This window comes from Leiobunum rupestre, chromosome 1, assembly GCF_980474605.1.
Source record: "Leiobunum rupestre chromosome 1, qqLeiRupe1.1.hap1, whole genome shotgun sequence".
NCBI classification, from domain to species: domain Eukaryota; kingdom Metazoa; phylum Arthropoda; class Arachnida; order Opiliones; family Sclerosomatidae; genus Leiobunum; species Leiobunum rupestre.
In genome coordinates, this window is record NC_143384.1 from 62,297,266 (window position 1) to 62,316,864 (window position 19,599).

Sequence of the window (19,599 nt, forward strand, 5' to 3'; positions counted from 1 at the left end):
TCGTTTGTGTTTATTTATAAAGAACCCTAACTATTCCCTCTACGGTCATTTATTGATATACGTTTAGTCAAGTGGCTTTCTGTGCTTTGTGAATGGTAAGTTTTTCGCTTCTTGTTAATAAGTTTTTTGTTGGTGTGGATATTTGGATATCTACGATTCCTAATGCAGTCATTGATATCCTGGGTGTGCGAGTCATTATATGATATTGGAAATTGGACGGTTTTGGTCTTTTTCATGCTTTATGTGTCACAACGTCAACAGGTTCCGATAGTCTAAGAGTCGTCCACTACCAGATATCTACGGTATCTTGATCGGGCGAACGTTGAAATAAAATGAGCGTTACCTATGCGGCAAGTATTTCGTAAGCGACAAAAATACAAATACCCTCTGTAGATATTTCTTTCATTAAAATTGGCTTCGTATTATATTTAACTGCTAAACTTGTACCGTAAATAGGGTTAAAGTCAATTGTGCATTGTTTTAGTACGTCTAACTCACTGTTGTAACTACTTAATTTATAATATTCTGAATAAATTAATCTCGGTTGTTTCGTCTCAATTATTTTAATTCAAATTAAAATTTTATACCGGGTGGGATTGAACGGGGATTACGTTATTAGTAAATAACTTTGAATTGGGGAGATATAACTTAAAGGGTCATCTCGAGAAATTAATACCACTAGGGACAATGCTTCCGAGGAGAGGTATATTTTGGCTTGCCAACTTGTTTTGTTATATTAAGCTTGAGTTTCATTTACGCGAAAATAAGTACATTTGAACACGGCGTTGAACGTCAAATTTTGGTTTTCCGATTTCGCTCGACGCAGAGTAATAGCATTTTCACTTAGCGTCAATAGATTCCAGCATTGCTATCTTGGCTATAGAGTCACTTATATAACCAAGGCTTATCCACATTTTAATTATCTTTAAATTTGAATGTTGCTTGGTTTATCGATATGTTTTCTAAAATTGCATTATAATAATCAGTGGCGGACTGGGTCTAATGTTTTTTGGTTGCTAGGAGACTAAGGGTCCCAGCTTTAACAACTATAACACTACCATGTTTACGGAGGCCCACTTCATGAACGGTCCATGGGATCCACGCCATCGGGCAGGTTACCTCTATGGCCAATCCGAGACTGATAATAATTTTTTAGTGGAAATTCAATAAATGAAGCATTTGATATACTGCATTTTAAACGTCCAATACGTTTATAAAATCACATCATAGTATCTTAAATTATATTTAAATGGAAAATAACATATCAAAATAGCAATATGTATGTTCACCGTGCGATGATAAACTTCGGCAGAAAAAAATGATATTATTCGTAACTCGGATTTATTTCTGATTGGAAGGCTTAGAGCGTCAATGGCGTAGCCAGAATTTCGTCAAAGAGGGTCCAAGAATGTTAATATTAAGAGGGGTGTCGAGAAGGGAGTGTCAATTAAGTATAGTCAAGGTAGGCCCAGGGGGTTGACATTGAACTATCATTGTCTACGCCACTGCAGAGCGTTATCGTGGAGCACGACCAAAAAAATAAAAAGCCAATATCGAGCCTTCATCCGAATTTCGACCCGGCATAACTGCAAATAATTTTGGATGTCGTTTGACGTCAGGCCAGTGGCCTACAGTGGCGGCGCTAGGGGGTAGGCCAGGTAGGCCACTGCCTACCTTACAATTTTGAGGGGCCCCAAAATCATCCTATAAGGGGCCCCAAATTGATCTAGAAATGGTCTCAAGAGATAAAATTATTTATAAATAACAATGAAACAATTGTTGATAATGTATTTAGAAATTTTTTAGGTATCTCCTAGTAAATAAAACCAGTTCTGTTATACTTGGACTCGTTTTACTGTTGTTAGAACGTTTTTGTTCGTCATGTACATCACTACTTTATTTTATTGAAGCATTTCGTTGAGAAAAGGGGGGTCCCGGGTCAGGGGCCCATTTATTTGGTTTGCCTACCCTCGCGAAAATTCCTGGCGCCGCCACTGGTGGCCTACCTCGGAAGGACCATGGACTAATTAATGTACTTCGCACATTAAAACATTAAAACAAACGTTTTACAAATTGAGCCAGACCCACGTGTTTAGTATTTTTCGGTTTGGTGCTCCATAGAGGGGAATAAATTATGCAATATTAATATTAAATGTAAAAATATTAAGAAAAATGTTACAGATAAATTGTTTTTTCTTGGTATTTTTAACAGTTTTCTGTCTAAAATTTTTGGTTATTCAGAATCATGAAACCAGAGTCCTTATCAATTAACAGTTTGATGAATCGTTGCAATTCCTTTTAAAGTTTGTCACGTAAGAGAGCAAACTCAAACTTGTGTCAAAAACCTGATTTATTTCTGTTATAAATTTCAAGAAAGAATCGGTTGCTACAATTACATTACCAAAAGAAGTCTTTCGCTGTTTTTTGACCTTTAAAGTAATTGAGCACTTTCGAAGGTCCATAATTTATTTATCCTATTTGATTTGACTAAGACAAAAACTTTGACGGTTTAAAAAGCACTTGTGGATTTGATATCCTGATATATAACTATATTTTGTATTTATTAATTTCCAGTAAATATTAAGAAGCAATTTTAAGTGCTTCTGAGAGTGGTTTTTTTACCATCATTAACGTAAAAATTTGTGGCACAGCTGAATATGTTGTTAGCCTATATTTAGTTTTAAGTTTCATCAAACAGTCATTGGTGAAATAAATAAGTTTCATAAAACAGTCATTGGTGAAATAAATAAGTTTCATAAAACAGTCATTGGTGAAGTAAATAAGTTTCATAAAACAGTCATTGGTGAAGTAAATAAGTTTCTAAAATATTTTAAAACTAAAGACTAACGATTGGACAGAAAACGACTAATTTTTCCACGTAAATTAACATGATGATTTTTCTGACCAAGCTTTAGTGCAAAGTCCGTAAGTTGTGAGATATTTTTTTATCTGCGGGTACTCTTATTTGAAAATTACACATTTAAAAACGGAAGAGGACGAAGGCCATCTATTGATCAGATCATAATGAAGTTAAGTTATGTTTCTTAATGTTAAATGCCGACCGCTTTAGTTGTCTCGGTATTTCGAGTATAGGTAATGCAGTTCAGTATTCATGGTAGTAATTACTATACTCATGATTCCATGAGTGCCCAATTCTGCAATTCTGCGATCAGGGCCGGACTTAGAGATCCTGGGTCCATAGACAGATAAGGAGTCTGGGCCCCCTTTTCACGCGCTGCATTTACTCTTGTCCCTAGAGCTAGGCTGTGCCTGAATTTCCCTGATTCAGCGTAGAAGTCTGAGCAATTATGCAACATTGCGATTTAAGGCTGCGTCCATAAACTGCTAGGCAGAATGTTTGGTAATTTTAAAACAAAATCTTCTACCTAGGAATTTCTCCAATATATATTACGATTGATATTATAGATTTATGCCTTCGAATACAGTAGTTACGGTCACTGGAGGGCCCCTTCCAAGGATGGGCCCTTAGGCCACGGCCTAGGTTGGAATAGGGGGAAATACGGCACTGTCTGCGATCATACCTGCAGGCTGCATCATCTATTTGGCGGTAATGAAGAAAGTATTTATTTCTACCAGGAAACCATACCTCTACTTGGAATTCTTATCCTGCCGTATCGCGTATGGTAAGATCATTTTGACGGCTTTGGCCCCGCCTACGAGAGAAAAAATGCCCTCTGCGCGCGCTCCCCTCTCACGTTGTTGTTTGTTAAGTTAACATCGTGACGTCAAAAAACCGTCAGCCACATCGAGTCGAAAATCTGCCGCGATAAGCATTGCAAGTAGAGCTATGGATTCTTGGGGGTAGTGATTGTGGGGCAATGACTATATTTAAGTTCCTCATTTCACAATACGGCAACTGTTACTTGGGTTAGTAGTGTTCGGCAAATTTATTATATGTAGTATGTTGTTTAGCTAAACTAGAAAAACGTTTCACCATAAAAGTCACTCAACAGCGCTCCAAGTGTCGAAAACATGAAAATCGTAATTCCACCATCGAATGTCCTACTTAATACACTCTTCACCAAGCATATAATAAAAAAAGAGAGTGCAATTATATTTTATTTATTTTGATATTATCATATTCAATTATATCAGTTATATGTTACTTTTGACATTGCATAATTAATTGATAGATACTTGTAAATCACTTTCTGTTAACGATAATAACAATCTGTTATGAAGCGATTTCGGCTCGTCACACGCAACCTTCTTTACGTCACTATTGATAGAGGATATATTTGACCTCATCAACCAGAACAAAGACTTATTGCAAACAAAAGGGTTTCCTGCAAAAGAAAGAATTGAGTCGGACTTAATGGTGATCTGAGAAGGAACTTTCCCCGCTAGTGGCGTAACCGAGCTAGAAGTTCTCTAAGCAGACGGCGCGTGTTTTATTTAAAGGTGTTGTCAAGACTACCAATAAATTAAGCATTTGTTGTCAAGACTACTAACGGAATAATCAGGTACAGAATTGATAAAGTCCGATAGCGAAAGTCAATATGGTGGTTCTTTAGTTTATAAAACCATGGACTAATTAACTGTCAGGGATGCTTCTTTTACGCACAAATACATTTTAAACGTTGGGTTAGCTTTTTTCCCCCCACCAGTGACATTAATTCAAAATTTCATCCACCGCCAACCTCTAGCACTAATTAACCACGGTGTCCATTAAAAAACAAAAAATGATAACTGAAAAAAGGTTTTTTTAAAATTTCAAATTTCTATGGAACATTCCTCGTGCGGGGGGACAATTACTAGTTTAAAATTGAATAACCTTGAACCATCGTTGGGTTGCTCGTCATATTAATAGACCAAATGTGACCAATCAGAAGCCGATAAATTGAAGGGATTTTCCAGTTGATTTAAATATTTCTGAAATCATTTTTCTGTAGAGTGTACGGGATTTGTACGAATGTCGGACCCCTGGGAAGATCCACTATCCAGTATTCCGTCGGCATGTTTTCACGATCAGCCACACCTACGAGCAAGCTACGCATTGGGAAAAAATGTTGGCTTCTGTGAATAGGCCTTAGCATAGCCATCGGGGCATTTTTGCCCTAGAGAAAACAAGGGTCATTCAGAAGGTGGGGGCTGAGTTGAAAACGGCTCACAAGCATGCGTTGGGACCCAGTAACATGGCCTTGCCCTTCAGCAGCACCTTCCACCGTGGAAACGTCGATTAGAAGGGCCCACGATGACATCATATGCACGGCTCCGAAATGCGTTATGACCTAGGGGAAGTGAGTCTTCACAAGATAGGGAGAACGAAATTTTGACGCACTGATTTTGGGAATCAACCTGTTTTTTATGATCACTTAAGAGTAAAATGGGGTATTTTCATTTGTAGTTACTAACCGCTAATGGCCAAATGATGGAGTTGTTTTGAAACGGGATAAAACATCTTTTCCTCAATGGTAAGAAGACGGTTGCCATCCAAAGTTATCGTTTGCAGAGCTGGCATTTCCACGAAAAGATCACTCGGTAGCGACTGCAGTTCATTGTCACTGTAAATATGCGGGATTTAGGACGGCTTTACAAATACCACTAATGTAATATCGCAAAAAAAAAACAATTCGAAGTTTTATATCTACATAAGTTAAGTCAGATGTATATATAATACATTAACAATGTTTAATGAGGTGACCATTTAATATTGTCGAAGACACGAACTTCCTAACGAGGATGCTAGAAGAAACTTTCGCCGCTAGTGGCGTGACCGAGCTAGAGGTTCTCTAAACATAAGGCGCAACTTGGCGCGTGTTTTTCGTTTTAAAAACCTGCGTCGTCAAGACTAATTTAATAAATATACGTTGTCATGGGAACCAATCGAATAATCAGGCGCTGCCTCTTGCTCGTCCACGCCATTAGCGGCGCAAGTTTCTTCATAACTTAATTTGCACATGACTCCTTTGCTTTACGCCTCTGACCCTTACCTAAATTCCAGTAATTTAAGTTTCTTGGCTGGTCTAGGAAACACGTATCTCGAGATTTTCTTTAACTGGCTGTAGTTTATGATGATATCTTCGATGTTAACTAGTTGACTCAACGCATTGGAGGGCAGCTCGGAAATTTCACCGTCAAATATCAAGAAGTTCTTGAGGCTCAACGATTTCAGATCGTTCCAATTCTGGTACCCGGCGGATTTGGCGTTCGTAAATTGCAGAGTTTCTAGTACAGAGTTGTCTCTAAATATCTTCCAGTCTATGGCTCCGTTAATGCGGATCTCAGATGCTCGGAAGAAGCGAAGGGACTTGTTGATGCTCTTCAAAGGCGACTGCTCGGCAAGTTGGAAGAAAGAGTCGAGAGAGACATCTGATGGGGGGAAAACACATCATAAAATGAGGATGTCAACGCTACAACTTTAGCAGAGTAACGTTAGCATTACAGCGCTTGTTCCAAACTGAACATATAAGTGGACCCACAGTTAGAAAATTATTATAACTCTTGGCAATTGAAAAGGTTAACATGGAAACGAAATCACGTGATCGCGAGCTAAACTATTATAGGTGTTATATAGGATACGTTCAGTAACTAGTCAACGGAGTCAGCGTTCAACCGTTGAAATTTGTTGAACGACTTTTTGTACTCTGGTATTGACGTCACAATGCTCAACGGCTGCTCAACTATTTTAACGTCGCAGTGAAACGTTGAAAGAGCGTTGAGCTTGATTAAGCTTGATTTTCAATTGGGTTTAGTCGGCTGTCAAAGCATCTAATCACTAAAAATACCAGGATAGTCAAAAATTTAGGCGTCACGATTCTCAACGCTGTAGCGTTGATTTATTTATCATTTAACGTTAATTTCACGTTTACTAATTATATATATATATTTTGCTTTTTTCAATCCCGTATAATGTTATCACCCGCCTATTCTTATCATTTTTACCAGGTCCCAAAGTGATCACAAAAAGCGGGGCCTACTGATTTATTTATCATTTAACGTTAATTTCACGTTTACTAATTATATATATATATATATATATATATATATATATATATATATACATACAGTAGGCCCCGCTTTTTGTGATCACTTTGGGACCTGGTAAAAATGATAAGAATAGGCGGGTGATAACATTATACGGGATTGAAAAAAGCAAAATTTTTTTGGTCAAATAAAAGTCAATTTATTGTTGTTGGAAAAAGTTTACGATTTTTGTTTGACGTTTCGATTTTAGTAAAATAGACTTAATAAAGTCCTCGTATTTATAATGTAAATCGAAGTCATCACTATAATGTTGAACACCTCTTCGGAGAACTCGCATTGCAGCTGTAATTTCGTTATGGGATGGAGGGTTGTCATCGGCGTCATCTTCCGTTTCAGAGTTAGCAACTTGCGCTTTCATGTTTTAAAATGTAAGTATGCTCGGGTAACGCGCGGTAATACAGTCCAGTTTCATCCGCGTTATAGACATCAGCAGGAGAAAATTCAGACATTAAAAGTGGCCATTCCTCTCGCATCCAACGATCTGCGGCGGGTTGATCCGTGTGGTTTACAGTAAGTTAGATTATGTCGCTTTTGCCACCTGTAGAGCCACCCGTTAGTCGCACAAAAGTCTTCTTTCCCCATCCGTTTTGCAAAATCTTCAGCTTTTTGCTTTAACAACGGTCCGTTAACCCGACCATCTTTTTCTCTTATGTTTATAAACCATTCTTTTAGCGCACCATCTACGTCTCCGTCTTTCCCACCTCTCTTTCTTTTTCTGTCCTTGTTTACATTTTCTAAGCCCGCAATCTCAATTTCATTAGATAAAAAAATCGCGAGATAACAATCACAGTAAGGGGGCGGATTCCAATGTTAAAAGATAGGAGTGAATCGGTTCCCGCCGTTTTGATCATAAAAAACGGGTGATAACATTAAACGGATTTACATTAAGCGGGGCCTACTGTATATATATTTCAAAATTTAAAAATCGTTTTCGACTCTGCGCGTGGTCTCTATCTTCAATAACTATCGCTAGTGAGGAAGAAAAAACATTTACACGTGAACTTCCATATTTTATAGAAACACATGGGGTACGATCAGTAACAGCAGAAGTTTATAATAAATCCCCGAATATAGTTTATTATAAACTTCTGGTAACAGTCAACCGAAAAAAACCCGATGGTTTTATATTTTCCACCGATGAGCTTTTATTCAGTCATCGGTGTTTTATTTTAAATGGCAATGTATTTATTGTATTTTACGTCAGTAATGACTTCAGTCATCGGAAAAACCTGCTCTTCCAGCCGATGACTTCGGTAAGCAACCGATAACCATCGTGACGTCAAAACCGGCAACGCGAAAAAGCGTACAGTAGGAAACCGATGTCACCGATGAGTCCGATGAGCGCTGCTGAACGTATTTACGCGCGTTTTTAAAATCCGCTTCTCTAACTTCAGTGTCCCTTCCATAGACAAATTGTCTATGGTCCCTTCTATGAAGTTGATGACACGATTTACGTCACGGAGTTGGAAGTGACATAATTTACGTGTTATCCCGTGAACAAGTTTCATTAAAGAAAGACTGATCTAGCGTGACTTCAGCTATTGTCAAATTAGATAAAACAAATGCCTAAATCTGGGCGTCGTAATTAATTGCTCTATGTTATCATGGTGGATACACCAAAACAGAGTAAAATTAGAATAAAATGCAAATTTTAACCTTTATATTGGTAATTTCATCAATCATAAACCTTTATCATCTGCCAATACGGTCCCTACCTAGTTTTTGACGTTTACTAAAAGATAGCGGAGTGATATCTTTCAGTTGTAAATAGATTTTTACAAGGCTATGCATTATTAAATCGAATTAAATAAAAATTTCAGTTAGGAATAGGCGCTTCAATAAAACATCTTCAAGGAAATTTCCAAGAAGTAATATTTCCGAGAGCCAGGACCTACATATTACTGTTTATATAGTACTTGTTGAAATAATGGAAACTTTTGACCTCTACGGTATGAAACAAGTGTTTCCTTTTACAGGTGAAAAGTTTCCATTATTTCAACAAGCACTATACTAACAGTAACTTGCAGGTCCTGGCTCTCGGAAATATTACTTCTTGGTTATTTAGGAAAGATGTTTTATTTTAGGGCCTAAGCCCTAATATAGTGCTCCGCATGGCTCCGGCTCCAGGTCCGGCTCCAGCTCCGACTTAAACCCTATCGGCTCCAGTCGGCTCCGGCTTTAGTTCCGGTGAAAGCTGGAGCCGGATCTGGAGTCACGGCTCCGGCTCCAAGTGTTTTAAACCGGCTCCAATACTTTTATGGTAATTTCTTATGTCTAAGCTTTGGGAGCGTCCATAAATAACGTGAGGCATTTAGGGGAGGGAGGGGATCGAGCTGAATCTCACCCAATCTCACGTGGAGGAGAGGGGAGGTTTCGGCAAATATCAAGTAATTTTTTCTGCAAGAAACAGTGTAAAATTGCGATACAACTGGGTTAAATTAAGAAATTCAAACCTTGCACACCTTCATCAGCATTCCCTATGACCTCTATTGCCCAAGTGTACGTGGTGATCAGAAAAAGGGATGCTGCAATCTAGGAGCAACAAACACAGCACCCCACACAAGGAGAACGCAACCCGTCAAAAGTCGTGGATTTTCTTGTGTACGTTTTTCATTGGCTAGACGCTTTAGCGCCTGCTGCCGTCGAAAGGGGAAAATTCGGAAATTGTCTTCCCGCCCGTAAAACGTTCAGCGTAAAGGCTCGTGACGCTCGTCCAATGAAATTCGTACACAACCCTTCGTTAGCGTGTTTAAAGGCTAGCTGCGTTCTCCTTGTGTTTGTTGCTCCTAGCTGCAATACATGCGGTATCTACTTTTCATCCCTCACAAGAGCTGCAGAGCACCACCTGCACCAGCGCGAAAAGTGTGACCTTCACGGATTGTCACACGCCGAGTTACTGAGCTTCTGTGTGCAAGCGACAACGGTTGAAAATGGCTAAATCAGAGCGAGGTTGAAGGAGCAGATGTTTTACTGAAAATCACATGGACATGTTGGCTCCAGTAGTCACTCTTGCGACCACACATGAGTCCCCTTGGACTGAATTAGAATGAATATTGTTTTACGAATTGTAATAATTCATTAATACTTAAAATTTAAGTATTTTATTGTTCGATTTTCTCACTGTGATTCTAGACTACGTTCTGTCTATAATACCAGTCTTAACTAGTCTTAAATATAAATAATTAAGCAAATTATGGTTTTTTTTTAAATAAATCCAACGCAATCAAACACAGATTAACGTATTTACACTAAAAATACGCTTTTTGACAAATCTCAGGTGATATTAGGAGGGAGGGAAGGGGGCGAGCCAAATCTCACGACATTTCACCAAGGGGGGAGGGGGGTAAAACAATCACAAAAATCGCCTCCCGTAATTAATGGACTCTCCCTTTTTTGTTATGAATTTACTCCACTGATAATTTGGTAAATACTAATTATTTAAAGGAAAAGTCCAGGTTTGGTAAAACTTGGGTCTATTTGAAAGATCATGTTTAAATAAACTCAAAAATATCAGTCGTAAAATTGTATCTTTTTTTAATGACGAGAAATTAATTTTTAAACGAGTGAAATTTACCGCCAAGCGAGCTGCCATTTTTTGTTTCGGGGTGACGTTTTAGGACTTTAATCACGCGCTGTTCGCGCCATAGAAATCTTATACTCCTATCTAGAATGCTCCGGTCTACGGGAGAACCTGACGCCAAGACATTTTGTAGCAACGAATAATGATTATATAGTCTTTGCTTAAGCTTCAGCCAATCAGCAGCCATTCATTAATTACGGCAAGCCGCTAGCGCCATAACATGGCGGTTAAAAATAGTAGAAGCTCAGACGATTTTTACAGGATCCATCCGATCCAAGCTCGCAGAATTCCCATAGGTTTTTGCTGGAATTTTTTCTCATGAATCACTTCAACGTTTTTGGATTTTTATTTAATAATAGTGGAAAGATTTTTTTTACTTTTTGTTTTGTTTCATATTTACTTATTATAAGGAATATTTAAATGCCATCGTGATGAAGATAAATTTAAATTTCGTTTAGGTTCACTTTGAAAATATTTAAGTCTAGGCCTGACATGGGCCTAAATTTAAGTAAAGAAACAGTCTACCATATCACGGCCCGCTGCATGCGCTCACGTGAGCGCGTGCAGGGGGCCGTGACTCGATTGACGTGGGCCAATCACATGCGGGTTCTTAAGGTGACGTAATCTAAAATCGAATTATTATTTTCAGTAACTCAAACTAGATGGCAACGAGTCGTTGCCGTAATAACTCTTTCAATCGTGATTGGCTGATAATGACGAAACCTCCGAAAATGTAATTGGCCCATTTTGTATTTAAACGGAATCATTCTATGTTATAAGATTTCTATGGTTCGCGCTATAACAGGCTTTAACAGCGCTCTGTTCCCCGCGCGCGCGCTTGCTCCGTGTGCGGTCTGCGGAGGGAAGGCGAAAGAAAATGGCAGCTCGCTTGGCGGTAAATTTCGCTCGTTTAAAAATTAATTTCTCGTCATTAAAAAAAGATAAAATTTTGCGACTGATATTTTTTAGTATATTTAAACATGATCTTTCAAACAGACCCAAGTTTTACCCAACCTGGACTTTTCCTTTAAGTCCTAGCAGTACCAGTGGTACACTCCACTGGTAATTTTGTTTTCTATCTTGTGTAAAGATAAAATAAAATAAAATATTATTATTAGTATTGATGAATGATGATGCTGTGAGGTTTATTTAACGCTTTGATTAGCTTTTGAAACACACTAGTGTATTATTTCACAGAAATATTAGTGTTATCTTAATATTTACATGCGCTTAAAAATAGTTGGTGCAATCGGAGCCGACTCCTGGCTCGGGCTCCGGCTTCGGCTCTAGGATTTTGCATCCGGCTACGTATGGCTTTTTAGGGGAGCCGAGTTTTGGCTTCGGCTCCGTCTCCGACACCTCCTCGGAGCCGATAACGGCTCCGACTCCGACCTTGGATCCGGATCTGCGGAGCACAACTAACATATAAAAAAGCTAATTGTTTAAAAGGGAACACTTGTTGCATACCGTACAAGGGAAAAGTTTCCATTATTCAAACGAGCACTATACAGGGTGTTTCCTCAATGGTGGTAGGGCCGAGCGTCTACGGGTTCGACAGATTACTTTAAGACGAAAATGTTCTATGGCATTTTTCCGAATTAAGGGCTTTAAAAGACACTATATGACTTAGGCCTAAGGTGGTGCCTTGGGTATTAGCCTAGCTGATTATCATTATTATTATTTGAAGTTACGAAACAATTGATGTATGGACGAGCCCTTAATTTAACAGAACATTTTAATACCTTAACTTAAATCGGCACGTGACCGAAATAAAAAAAATCTCACTACAAAATCATTTTGTTATAACGCGAACACGCTATTTTTTCGTTACCATGGAGATTCTCTGTTTGGATTTTTTAATAGGTTAGTAAAGTTTACTTTCCTAAAAGAAAGAAATAATCGTCATGGTAACGAAAAAATTGCACGTTCGCGTTCCAACAAGATAATTCGGTAGTGAGCGCGTGAATATTTTATTCTTTCATAAAAAGTTACATTCGCCGAGAAAGATTTTTTTATTTCGGCCGCGTGCCGATGCCAGGAATGAAACAGATAATTTACGTTAAGGTATTATAATGTTATGTTAAATTAAGGGGCCATCCATACATCAATTGTTTCGTAACTTCGAAATGGTGGCCTAAATCGGAAAAATGTCACAGAACATTTTCGTCTTAAAATAATCTGTCGAACCCGTAGACCCTCGGCCCTACCACCATTGAGGGAACACCCTGTATAAATCATAGAAATAGAAATGAGACTAGAAGCACCATTAGATTGTGGTGAGATGTACGAGTTATAACGCTGCCATGAGAGTGGAATCACCAGTATTCTTTGTGAGAGCACGCCATCTATTTTATAAAATTTAAAGTTTAATTTATTTTAATAGATGGCGCACTCCTGCGTGGATTAGTAGCGATTCCACTCTCACGGCAGTCTTCAAGTTTGCTCGTTTTCCTTGAGATTACCGGATAGCGCAGTCGTTCTAGTCTCATTTCTATTTCTATGATATGAATAGTACTTTGCAGGTCCTGGCTCTCGGAAATATAACTTCTTGGCAATTTCCTTGATGATGTTTTATTGAAGTTATCCCGCATACTCATGGTTCACAGTGACCGTTTCCCTTAAAAAGCCGTATGTGGTGACAAAACAGCTTTACTTACCTTCAATGTCCAATGAATGAATGTCCATTCCTTTGAACAGGTTTGCCGGTAGGAATTTGAGTGTTACATTGATGATTTCTAAAAGCTCTATCGGCATTTCAGCGTATTCTGTCAGCTCCGATATTAGTGAGCTCGAATTAACGATATCTTGACAAAATATCTTGAAACGGCCGACAATAAGGCTCTCTTTGCAATAGCACGTGCTATTTCCGTTATCTGGGATGCATTTAGCATTTTCGCTTATACTACTTTTCACATTAATAAAAAACAAAATTGCAAGTGCCTGTAAAAGAAAAATATGAAAAAGTATTACCAGGAAAGTATACACTTGGAATGAATTATCGAAGACATAATGGTGGTCATGATGATTCTCATAGAAACGGGCGTGGCTGACAACGGAGATTTCGCTCGTGTCTTGCTAAGCTAGACCATGGATTAACAATAACTCACATCCATGGCTAGACTCGGCGAAGACTCAGCATATCCCTTACGAAAATGGTGGATCAAAACTTGATCCAAATTTCATCAAAAATTGGACAGATCAAACGGGGATCCAATAACAGACTTCTCTGGATTAAATTTTGGATCCAACTGTTATCTATTTGGGATCCAAGGGTCTTGATCCAATGAGATTCGGATCAGCTCTTAATCCAATGATAATTGGATCCAGTTGGGATCCAATTAGATTTGGATCCGGTCTTGATCCAATGAGATTTGTATCAGCTTTTGATCCAATGAGACTTGGATCCCGTCGGGATCCAACGAGATTTGGATACCGACTAGGACCAGCGTTATAAGTACAGAATCTAAGTGGTAATCAACACTTCGAAAAACGAGAATTTTAATGGCATGAATTATATTTCAATAACATTAACAGCAGATACTACACTTCACTTAACCGTGAGAGTAATTCACAGTGGAACATATTTGACAATTAATCATAGCCAAAGGACGTAAGCGACGCCAAACTCTGTGGAAAAATTTGTTACATACATAACAAATCATGCCAAGAAACGATCAGGTACTATATTGAAAAGCTAATTTTTAGGCCAAAAACCTAGGAAACCTACGATATCTGCCATACGTCGTCTACTTTGGCCTAAAATAAAGAAACTGGTCAAAAATCGGCACGTGCATCACGTGCTCCAAGTGCTCAAAACGCGGTAAACGAAAATAATTGAGGTAAATATAACATAAAAATTAACAAAAACAATGAATTATATCCCCACCCAAATCCCTTATTTTTACCCCTGGTTCCGCTTAGATGGTAGATTAAATAAAACAAACCAATGTAATTGGCCAGAACCGAGTGACGTCACTGCAACTTTGAGAAGGATAACTATTAGAGAACCGACTAGAGTGTAGAAGACAGGGAACCAACTTAAAATGAGACGACGCGTAAACCAAAACCACCCAAACGAGGCTACCTTTTATAGCCTTTTTTACCAACCTTGGGCGAAATATCAATTGGATCCAAATTTGATTCAATTTTATTTGATCAAATTAATTTGGATGAAACTTGGATCCAATTCTTAGTTAAAAGATTTTTTTGGATTTAAATATGATACAATTTTATTTGATCAAATTAATTTAGATCAAACTTGGATCCAATTCTTAGTTAAAAGATTTTTTGGATTCAAATTTGATATAGTTTTATTTCGTCAAATTAATTTGGATGAAACTTGGATCCTACTTGGATTCAATTCTTAGTAAAAGATTTTTTTGTATCCAAATTTGATACAATTTTATTTGATCAAATTAATTGGGATCAAACTTGGATTCAATTTTTAGTTAAAAGATTTTTTGGATCCAAATTTGATACAATTTTATTTGATCAAATTAATTGGGATCAAACTTGGATTCAGTTTTTAGTTAAAAGATTTTTTGGATCCAAATTTGATACAATTTTATTTGATCAAATTAATTTGGATCCTATTTGGATCCTACTTGGATCCAATTCTTAGTTAAGATTTTTTTGGATATAAAATTGATACAAATTAATTTGGATCCAAATTTTATCCAATGCTATTTGATCAAAACAATTTAGATCAAACTTGGATCCAAATTTTATCCAATGCTATTTGATCAAAACAATTTAGATCAAACTTGGATACAAATTTTATCCAATGCTATTTGATCAAAACAATTTAGATCAAACTTGGATCCAATTCTTAGTTAAAAGATTTTTTGGATCCAAATTTGATGCAGATTTATTTGATAAAATTAATTTGAACTTGGATTCAATTTTTATTTAAAAGATTTTTTTTGGATCTAAATTTGATACAATTTTATTTGATCAAATTAATTTGGATCCAAATTTGGATCCAATGCTATTGGTTGGATCAAACCAATTTTGATCAAACTTGGATCCAGTTCTTAGTTAAAAGATTTTTTTGGATCCAAATTTGATAAAGATTATTTGATCAAGAAATAGTTGATCCTTATTTGATCCCTTCAGGATATAGCTTGATACAAATTGGATCCAATATCCAAAATTGGATCAAGTCATTTTCGTAAGGGATTAAGCTTTGTCTTCAATAGAAGTTAACTTATCTTCCGCACTTTTTATAAACCGTCAAAATACGTGATTTTACTAGGAACTAGATCAGTTTCTTGAAGGACGTGACCAATTCTCCAAGATCTTCAAGTGTGTGAAAAAATCGCGGTTTTTGAGATTCATTTTTTGCTTAGTCTATATTCCGAGTGAGTGCCCTTCATTTTCAGCCAATTAATTTGAAAAAAAAAAAATGTAGTCTAAGTGTATACATACATATCACAATAGGTATTTATTCCATGGGTGGTCTTGACAACGAGTATTGTTTCCATTGGTAGTCTTGACAATGGGTAATTATTCCATGTGCGGTCTTGGCAACGAGGATAGTTTCCATTGGTAGTCTTGACAATTAGTATTTCTTCCATGGGTGGTCTTGACAACCAGGATTGTTTCCATTGGTTATCTGGACAATTAGTATATATTCCATGGGTGGTCTTGACAACGAGTATTGTTTCCCTTGGTAGTCTTGACAATGGGTAATTATTCCTAGTGTGGTCTTGGCAACGAGGATTGTTTCCATTGGTAGTCTTGACAATTAGTATTTATTCCATGGGTGGTCTTGACAACGAGGATTGTTTCCATTGGTAGTCTTGACAATTAGTATTTATTCCATGGGTGGTCTTGACAACGAGGATTGTTTCCATTTGTAGTCTTGACAATTAGTATTTATTCCATGGGTGGTCTTGACAACGGGGATTGTTTACATTGGTAGTCTTGACAATTAGTATTTATTCCATGGGTGGTCTTGACAACGAGGATTGTTTCCATTTGTAGTCTTGACAATTAGTATTTATTCCATGGGTGGTCTTGACAACGGGGATTGTTTACATTGGTAGTCTTGACAATGGGTATTTATTAAATGGGTGCCATTGGGTGGTCCATTGGAAGTCTTAATTACGTTGGTTTTTTAAAAATAAAACCCGCACCGTCTGCGAAAGTGTCTTAAATTTCATTGGTTATTTACATTGAGTAAAGATAGAGCGTAATTTGAATTAAATATTTACAGAAAATATTTATTTGCTTAGTTATAAAAGTAAATAAATTCTATTAATTTATTTACATAATTCATTGACCCCACCATTGTTTTCTTATATTATTCACGAGCAACTATTTATCTGCAATAGAAGGCACTGATAAGAAATCAATCCCCGTACTTCACCCAGGCGGGGTATGAGAAAGTCTGACTTATTGTGGCACACGCGATCGTTTTCCAACCTGCTAATGTTGAATAACCCTGGTATTATCATAGTGATGCCAGAAGTATTAGTGCATAGTTTAAATTTTGACAACCGAGTTTTAAATTGAATCTATGAAAGCTGTCTACTTGTTAAAGTGTCTTTGTAAAGCACCTGAAAGTTTCAACCTAGAAATATTTAAATCCAAAATTCTTTCGCTATTTAATAAAATAATAATAATCAGCTAGGCCAATACCCAAGGCCCCACCTTAGACCCAAGTCATCTAGCGACTTATAATACCTTTAAACAGGTGGCCGGGTTACAATGCGTAGTAGGGTGGTGGCAAGCCCTTCATGCCACGCGAGTCCACAGCTCCCTACACTAACTATTACCATTAACCTCAACAAGTTTTTATGGAAAGAGGAAACCGAAGAACTCGTGAGAGAACCCCTTTAACCAGCGGGGAGATAACTTACAAATTCAACGCAGAAGGCGTTTTTCCGAGTTTTCACCATCGAACCCAGCTCCTCTTGCTGCGAGGCGAAAGCGCTAACCAGTCCGCTAACCCACTTTCATCTTATGTATAAACTAATATATAATCCTCAATGTTTGTGTGTTTGTGGCCCCCTGTCCGCCGTCTGTCCGTGGACCGATGTTTTCTCCTATTCCCTCTCGGTCTGCGAACGGGCGTTCGTCCCCCTAAGATTTCTCCCCCCTCGCTCTCTCTTGAACCCGTTCCGGTTATCCCTTACGTTTTCGCCCTCCCGCAGCCGCTAATTAATCCCCGACCAGCGTTGCCAGACGTACGATAATTATCGCACAGTGCGATAATTTAATAAAAATTTTTAGGGCGTACTATAATTTTCATGGCGTACGATATCGTACCTTTATTTCGATAATTCTGCCTCAACGTACTATAATGTACGATAATCTTTAGATTTTTTTAAAAACCTACGAACGATTTATATTTTATTATTAATTTATATAACTTTTCTACTTAAAAATGAATGATATACATTTTCTGTACGCGTAGTCCAGAGTGTGAGTTTATTACTCCTAGCTATTACCGCATTTTTTAAAACATTTTTAAACATATTAAGTTCAGTTAATAATGATAATAGACATTTTGTTTATTTCCCTGAAATAAAACTCCTGTAGTGCTTTAAAAAATCATCTAAATTCAACGCATTTATGTATGAATTAAAATTTATCGCCAAAAAGAAATGTACGATAATTTTCCAGGAAAATCGATAATTTTTTGGCCTAGATACGATAATTTCAGATTTTCGATCTGGCAACGCTGTCCCCGACCAACAATTATAAAGGCTCCAAAGATAACAAAGTTAGCGGGGAAAACCGCGTATGGAAAGTTAGCAAGTTTTGCTTTTCACGTACCGTATTATTTCTCGGTAGTCTTTCGCGTTTTGAAAGTTAGCGAGTTTTGCTTTTCGCCCGTATTCTTAACTGTATTATTTTTCGGTATTCTTTCGAGTTTTACTTTTCGCGTACCGTATTATTTTTCAGTATTCTTTCGCGTATTGAAAGTTAGCGAATTTTGTTTTTCACCCGTATTCTTTGCCGTATTATTTTTCGGTATTCTTTCGCGTATTGAAAGTTAGCGAATTTTGTTTTTCACCCGTATTCTTTACCGTATTATTTTTCGGTATTCTTTCAAGTATTGCTTTTCGCGTACCATATTATTTTTCGGTATTCTGTCAAGTATTGCTTTTCGCGTACCATATTATTTTTCGGTATTCTTTCAAGTATTGCTTTTCGCGTACCATATTATTTTTCGGTATTCTTTCAAGTATTGCTTTTCCCGTACCATATTATTTTTCGGTATTCTTTTGCGTATTGAAAGTTAGCGGGTTTTGCTGGGTTTTTAAATCTTAGTTAGCATTTCAGTCGGCTAATTAAAGAACAAACTCAAAGTTAGCTCTCCCAAAAGTTATTAGGAAGAATCGTCAGAAGGAAATAAAAATACGAAGTCTTCTGAAGACGGTTTTGTTATGGTGCCGTACTTCTATTACGTACAAATCAAAAAGACCCCGGGCGAAGCCGGGTATTAAAGCTAGTAAATATATAAATCTGCATTCCGTTAATAGGACTAAATAACCCTCAGTGACGCTGCTCAGGGGGGGGGGGGGTGTTTGATCGTAACGTATGTCACCTAGTGACCGAACTGAAAAAAGGTAATTCATAACCGGATATAAAAAAAGAGATTAACCTATTAGGTTTCGCGTCTCATTTCAATTTTCGCTCGCTAGTAAAGTCGATTTTTCGAAGAATCGAATAGATTCATTGCCATCTCTAGTTACAACAGTGGCATAGCCAGGGGGGCACAGGGGGCACATGTCCCCCCCCCGAAACGTATGGTCGTACGTACAACTATTTTTATTTTTTTACTTTTTTTTCAATGGTGTGACTCCCCCCCCCCGAAACAAAATCCTGGCTACGCCACTGAGTTACAAAGGTCTTATCAATGATAAAGCTGAATGTTGCTCTAAGATCTGGGCGTAAGACAAGCGTCCCTAGTTAAATAGTATATATTTTAACCAAGTCTTCGCCGAGTCCTAAGTAATGAATATCTTTAAAAAATTGTAATGACTCACATAATTTTTCAT

The 19,599-nt window shown here is 37.5% G+C and overlaps 1 protein-coding gene across 4 annotated transcripts; it reads right to left on the minus strand.

Moving 5' to 3' along the window:
- Nucleotides 1-4,073: 4,073 nt before the first annotated feature.
- On the minus strand, nucleotides 4,074-7,434 carry LOC149964371 (uncharacterized). Of its 4 annotated transcripts, none has more exons than XR_016480238.1 (6): nucleotides 7,267-7,434; nucleotides 5,955-6,333; nucleotides 5,377-5,525; nucleotides 5,133-5,252; nucleotides 4,796-5,010; nucleotides 4,226-4,307 (listed from the first exon to the last, which is right to left on the minus strand). XR_016480238.1 is itself a non-coding variant. In XM_090170767.1 (4 exons), exons 1-4 carry the CDS (start codon nucleotides 7,364-7,366, stop codon nucleotides 4,144-4,146), a joined length of 792 nt encoding a protein of 263 aa, XP_090026893.1. In that variant the 5' UTR covers nucleotides 7,367-7,434; the 3' UTR covers nucleotides 4,074-4,143. The 4 variants fall into 4 exon arrangements, 2 of the variants coding, with proteins under 2 accessions (XP_090026893.1, XP_090026901.1); XR_016480237.1 differs by having other exon boundaries at nucleotides 4,796-5,078; XM_090170767.1 differs by lacking the exons at nucleotides 4,796-5,010; nucleotides 5,133-5,252 and having other exon boundaries at nucleotides 4,074-4,307.
- Between the last annotated feature and the right edge of the window lie 12,165 nt (nucleotides 7,435-19,599).

What these genes read in the sequence shown, in the direction of transcription:
- LOC149964371 (XM_090170767.1), bottom strand. Translation starts at nt 7,366, where the DNA reads ATGAAAGCGCAAGTTGCTAACTCTGAAACGGAAGATGACGCCGATGAC. An exon ending in CTTAAATTACTGGAATTTAG is followed by an intron (nt 5,526 to 5,954) that starts GTAAGGGTCAGA and finishes GCATATTTACAG; the next exon opens with TGACAATGAACTGCAGTCGC. An exon ending in CCATCATTTGGCCATTAGCG is followed by an intron (nt 4,308 to 5,376) that starts GTTAGTAACTAC and finishes TTTCTTTTGCAG; the next exon opens with GAAACCCTTTTGTTTGCAAT.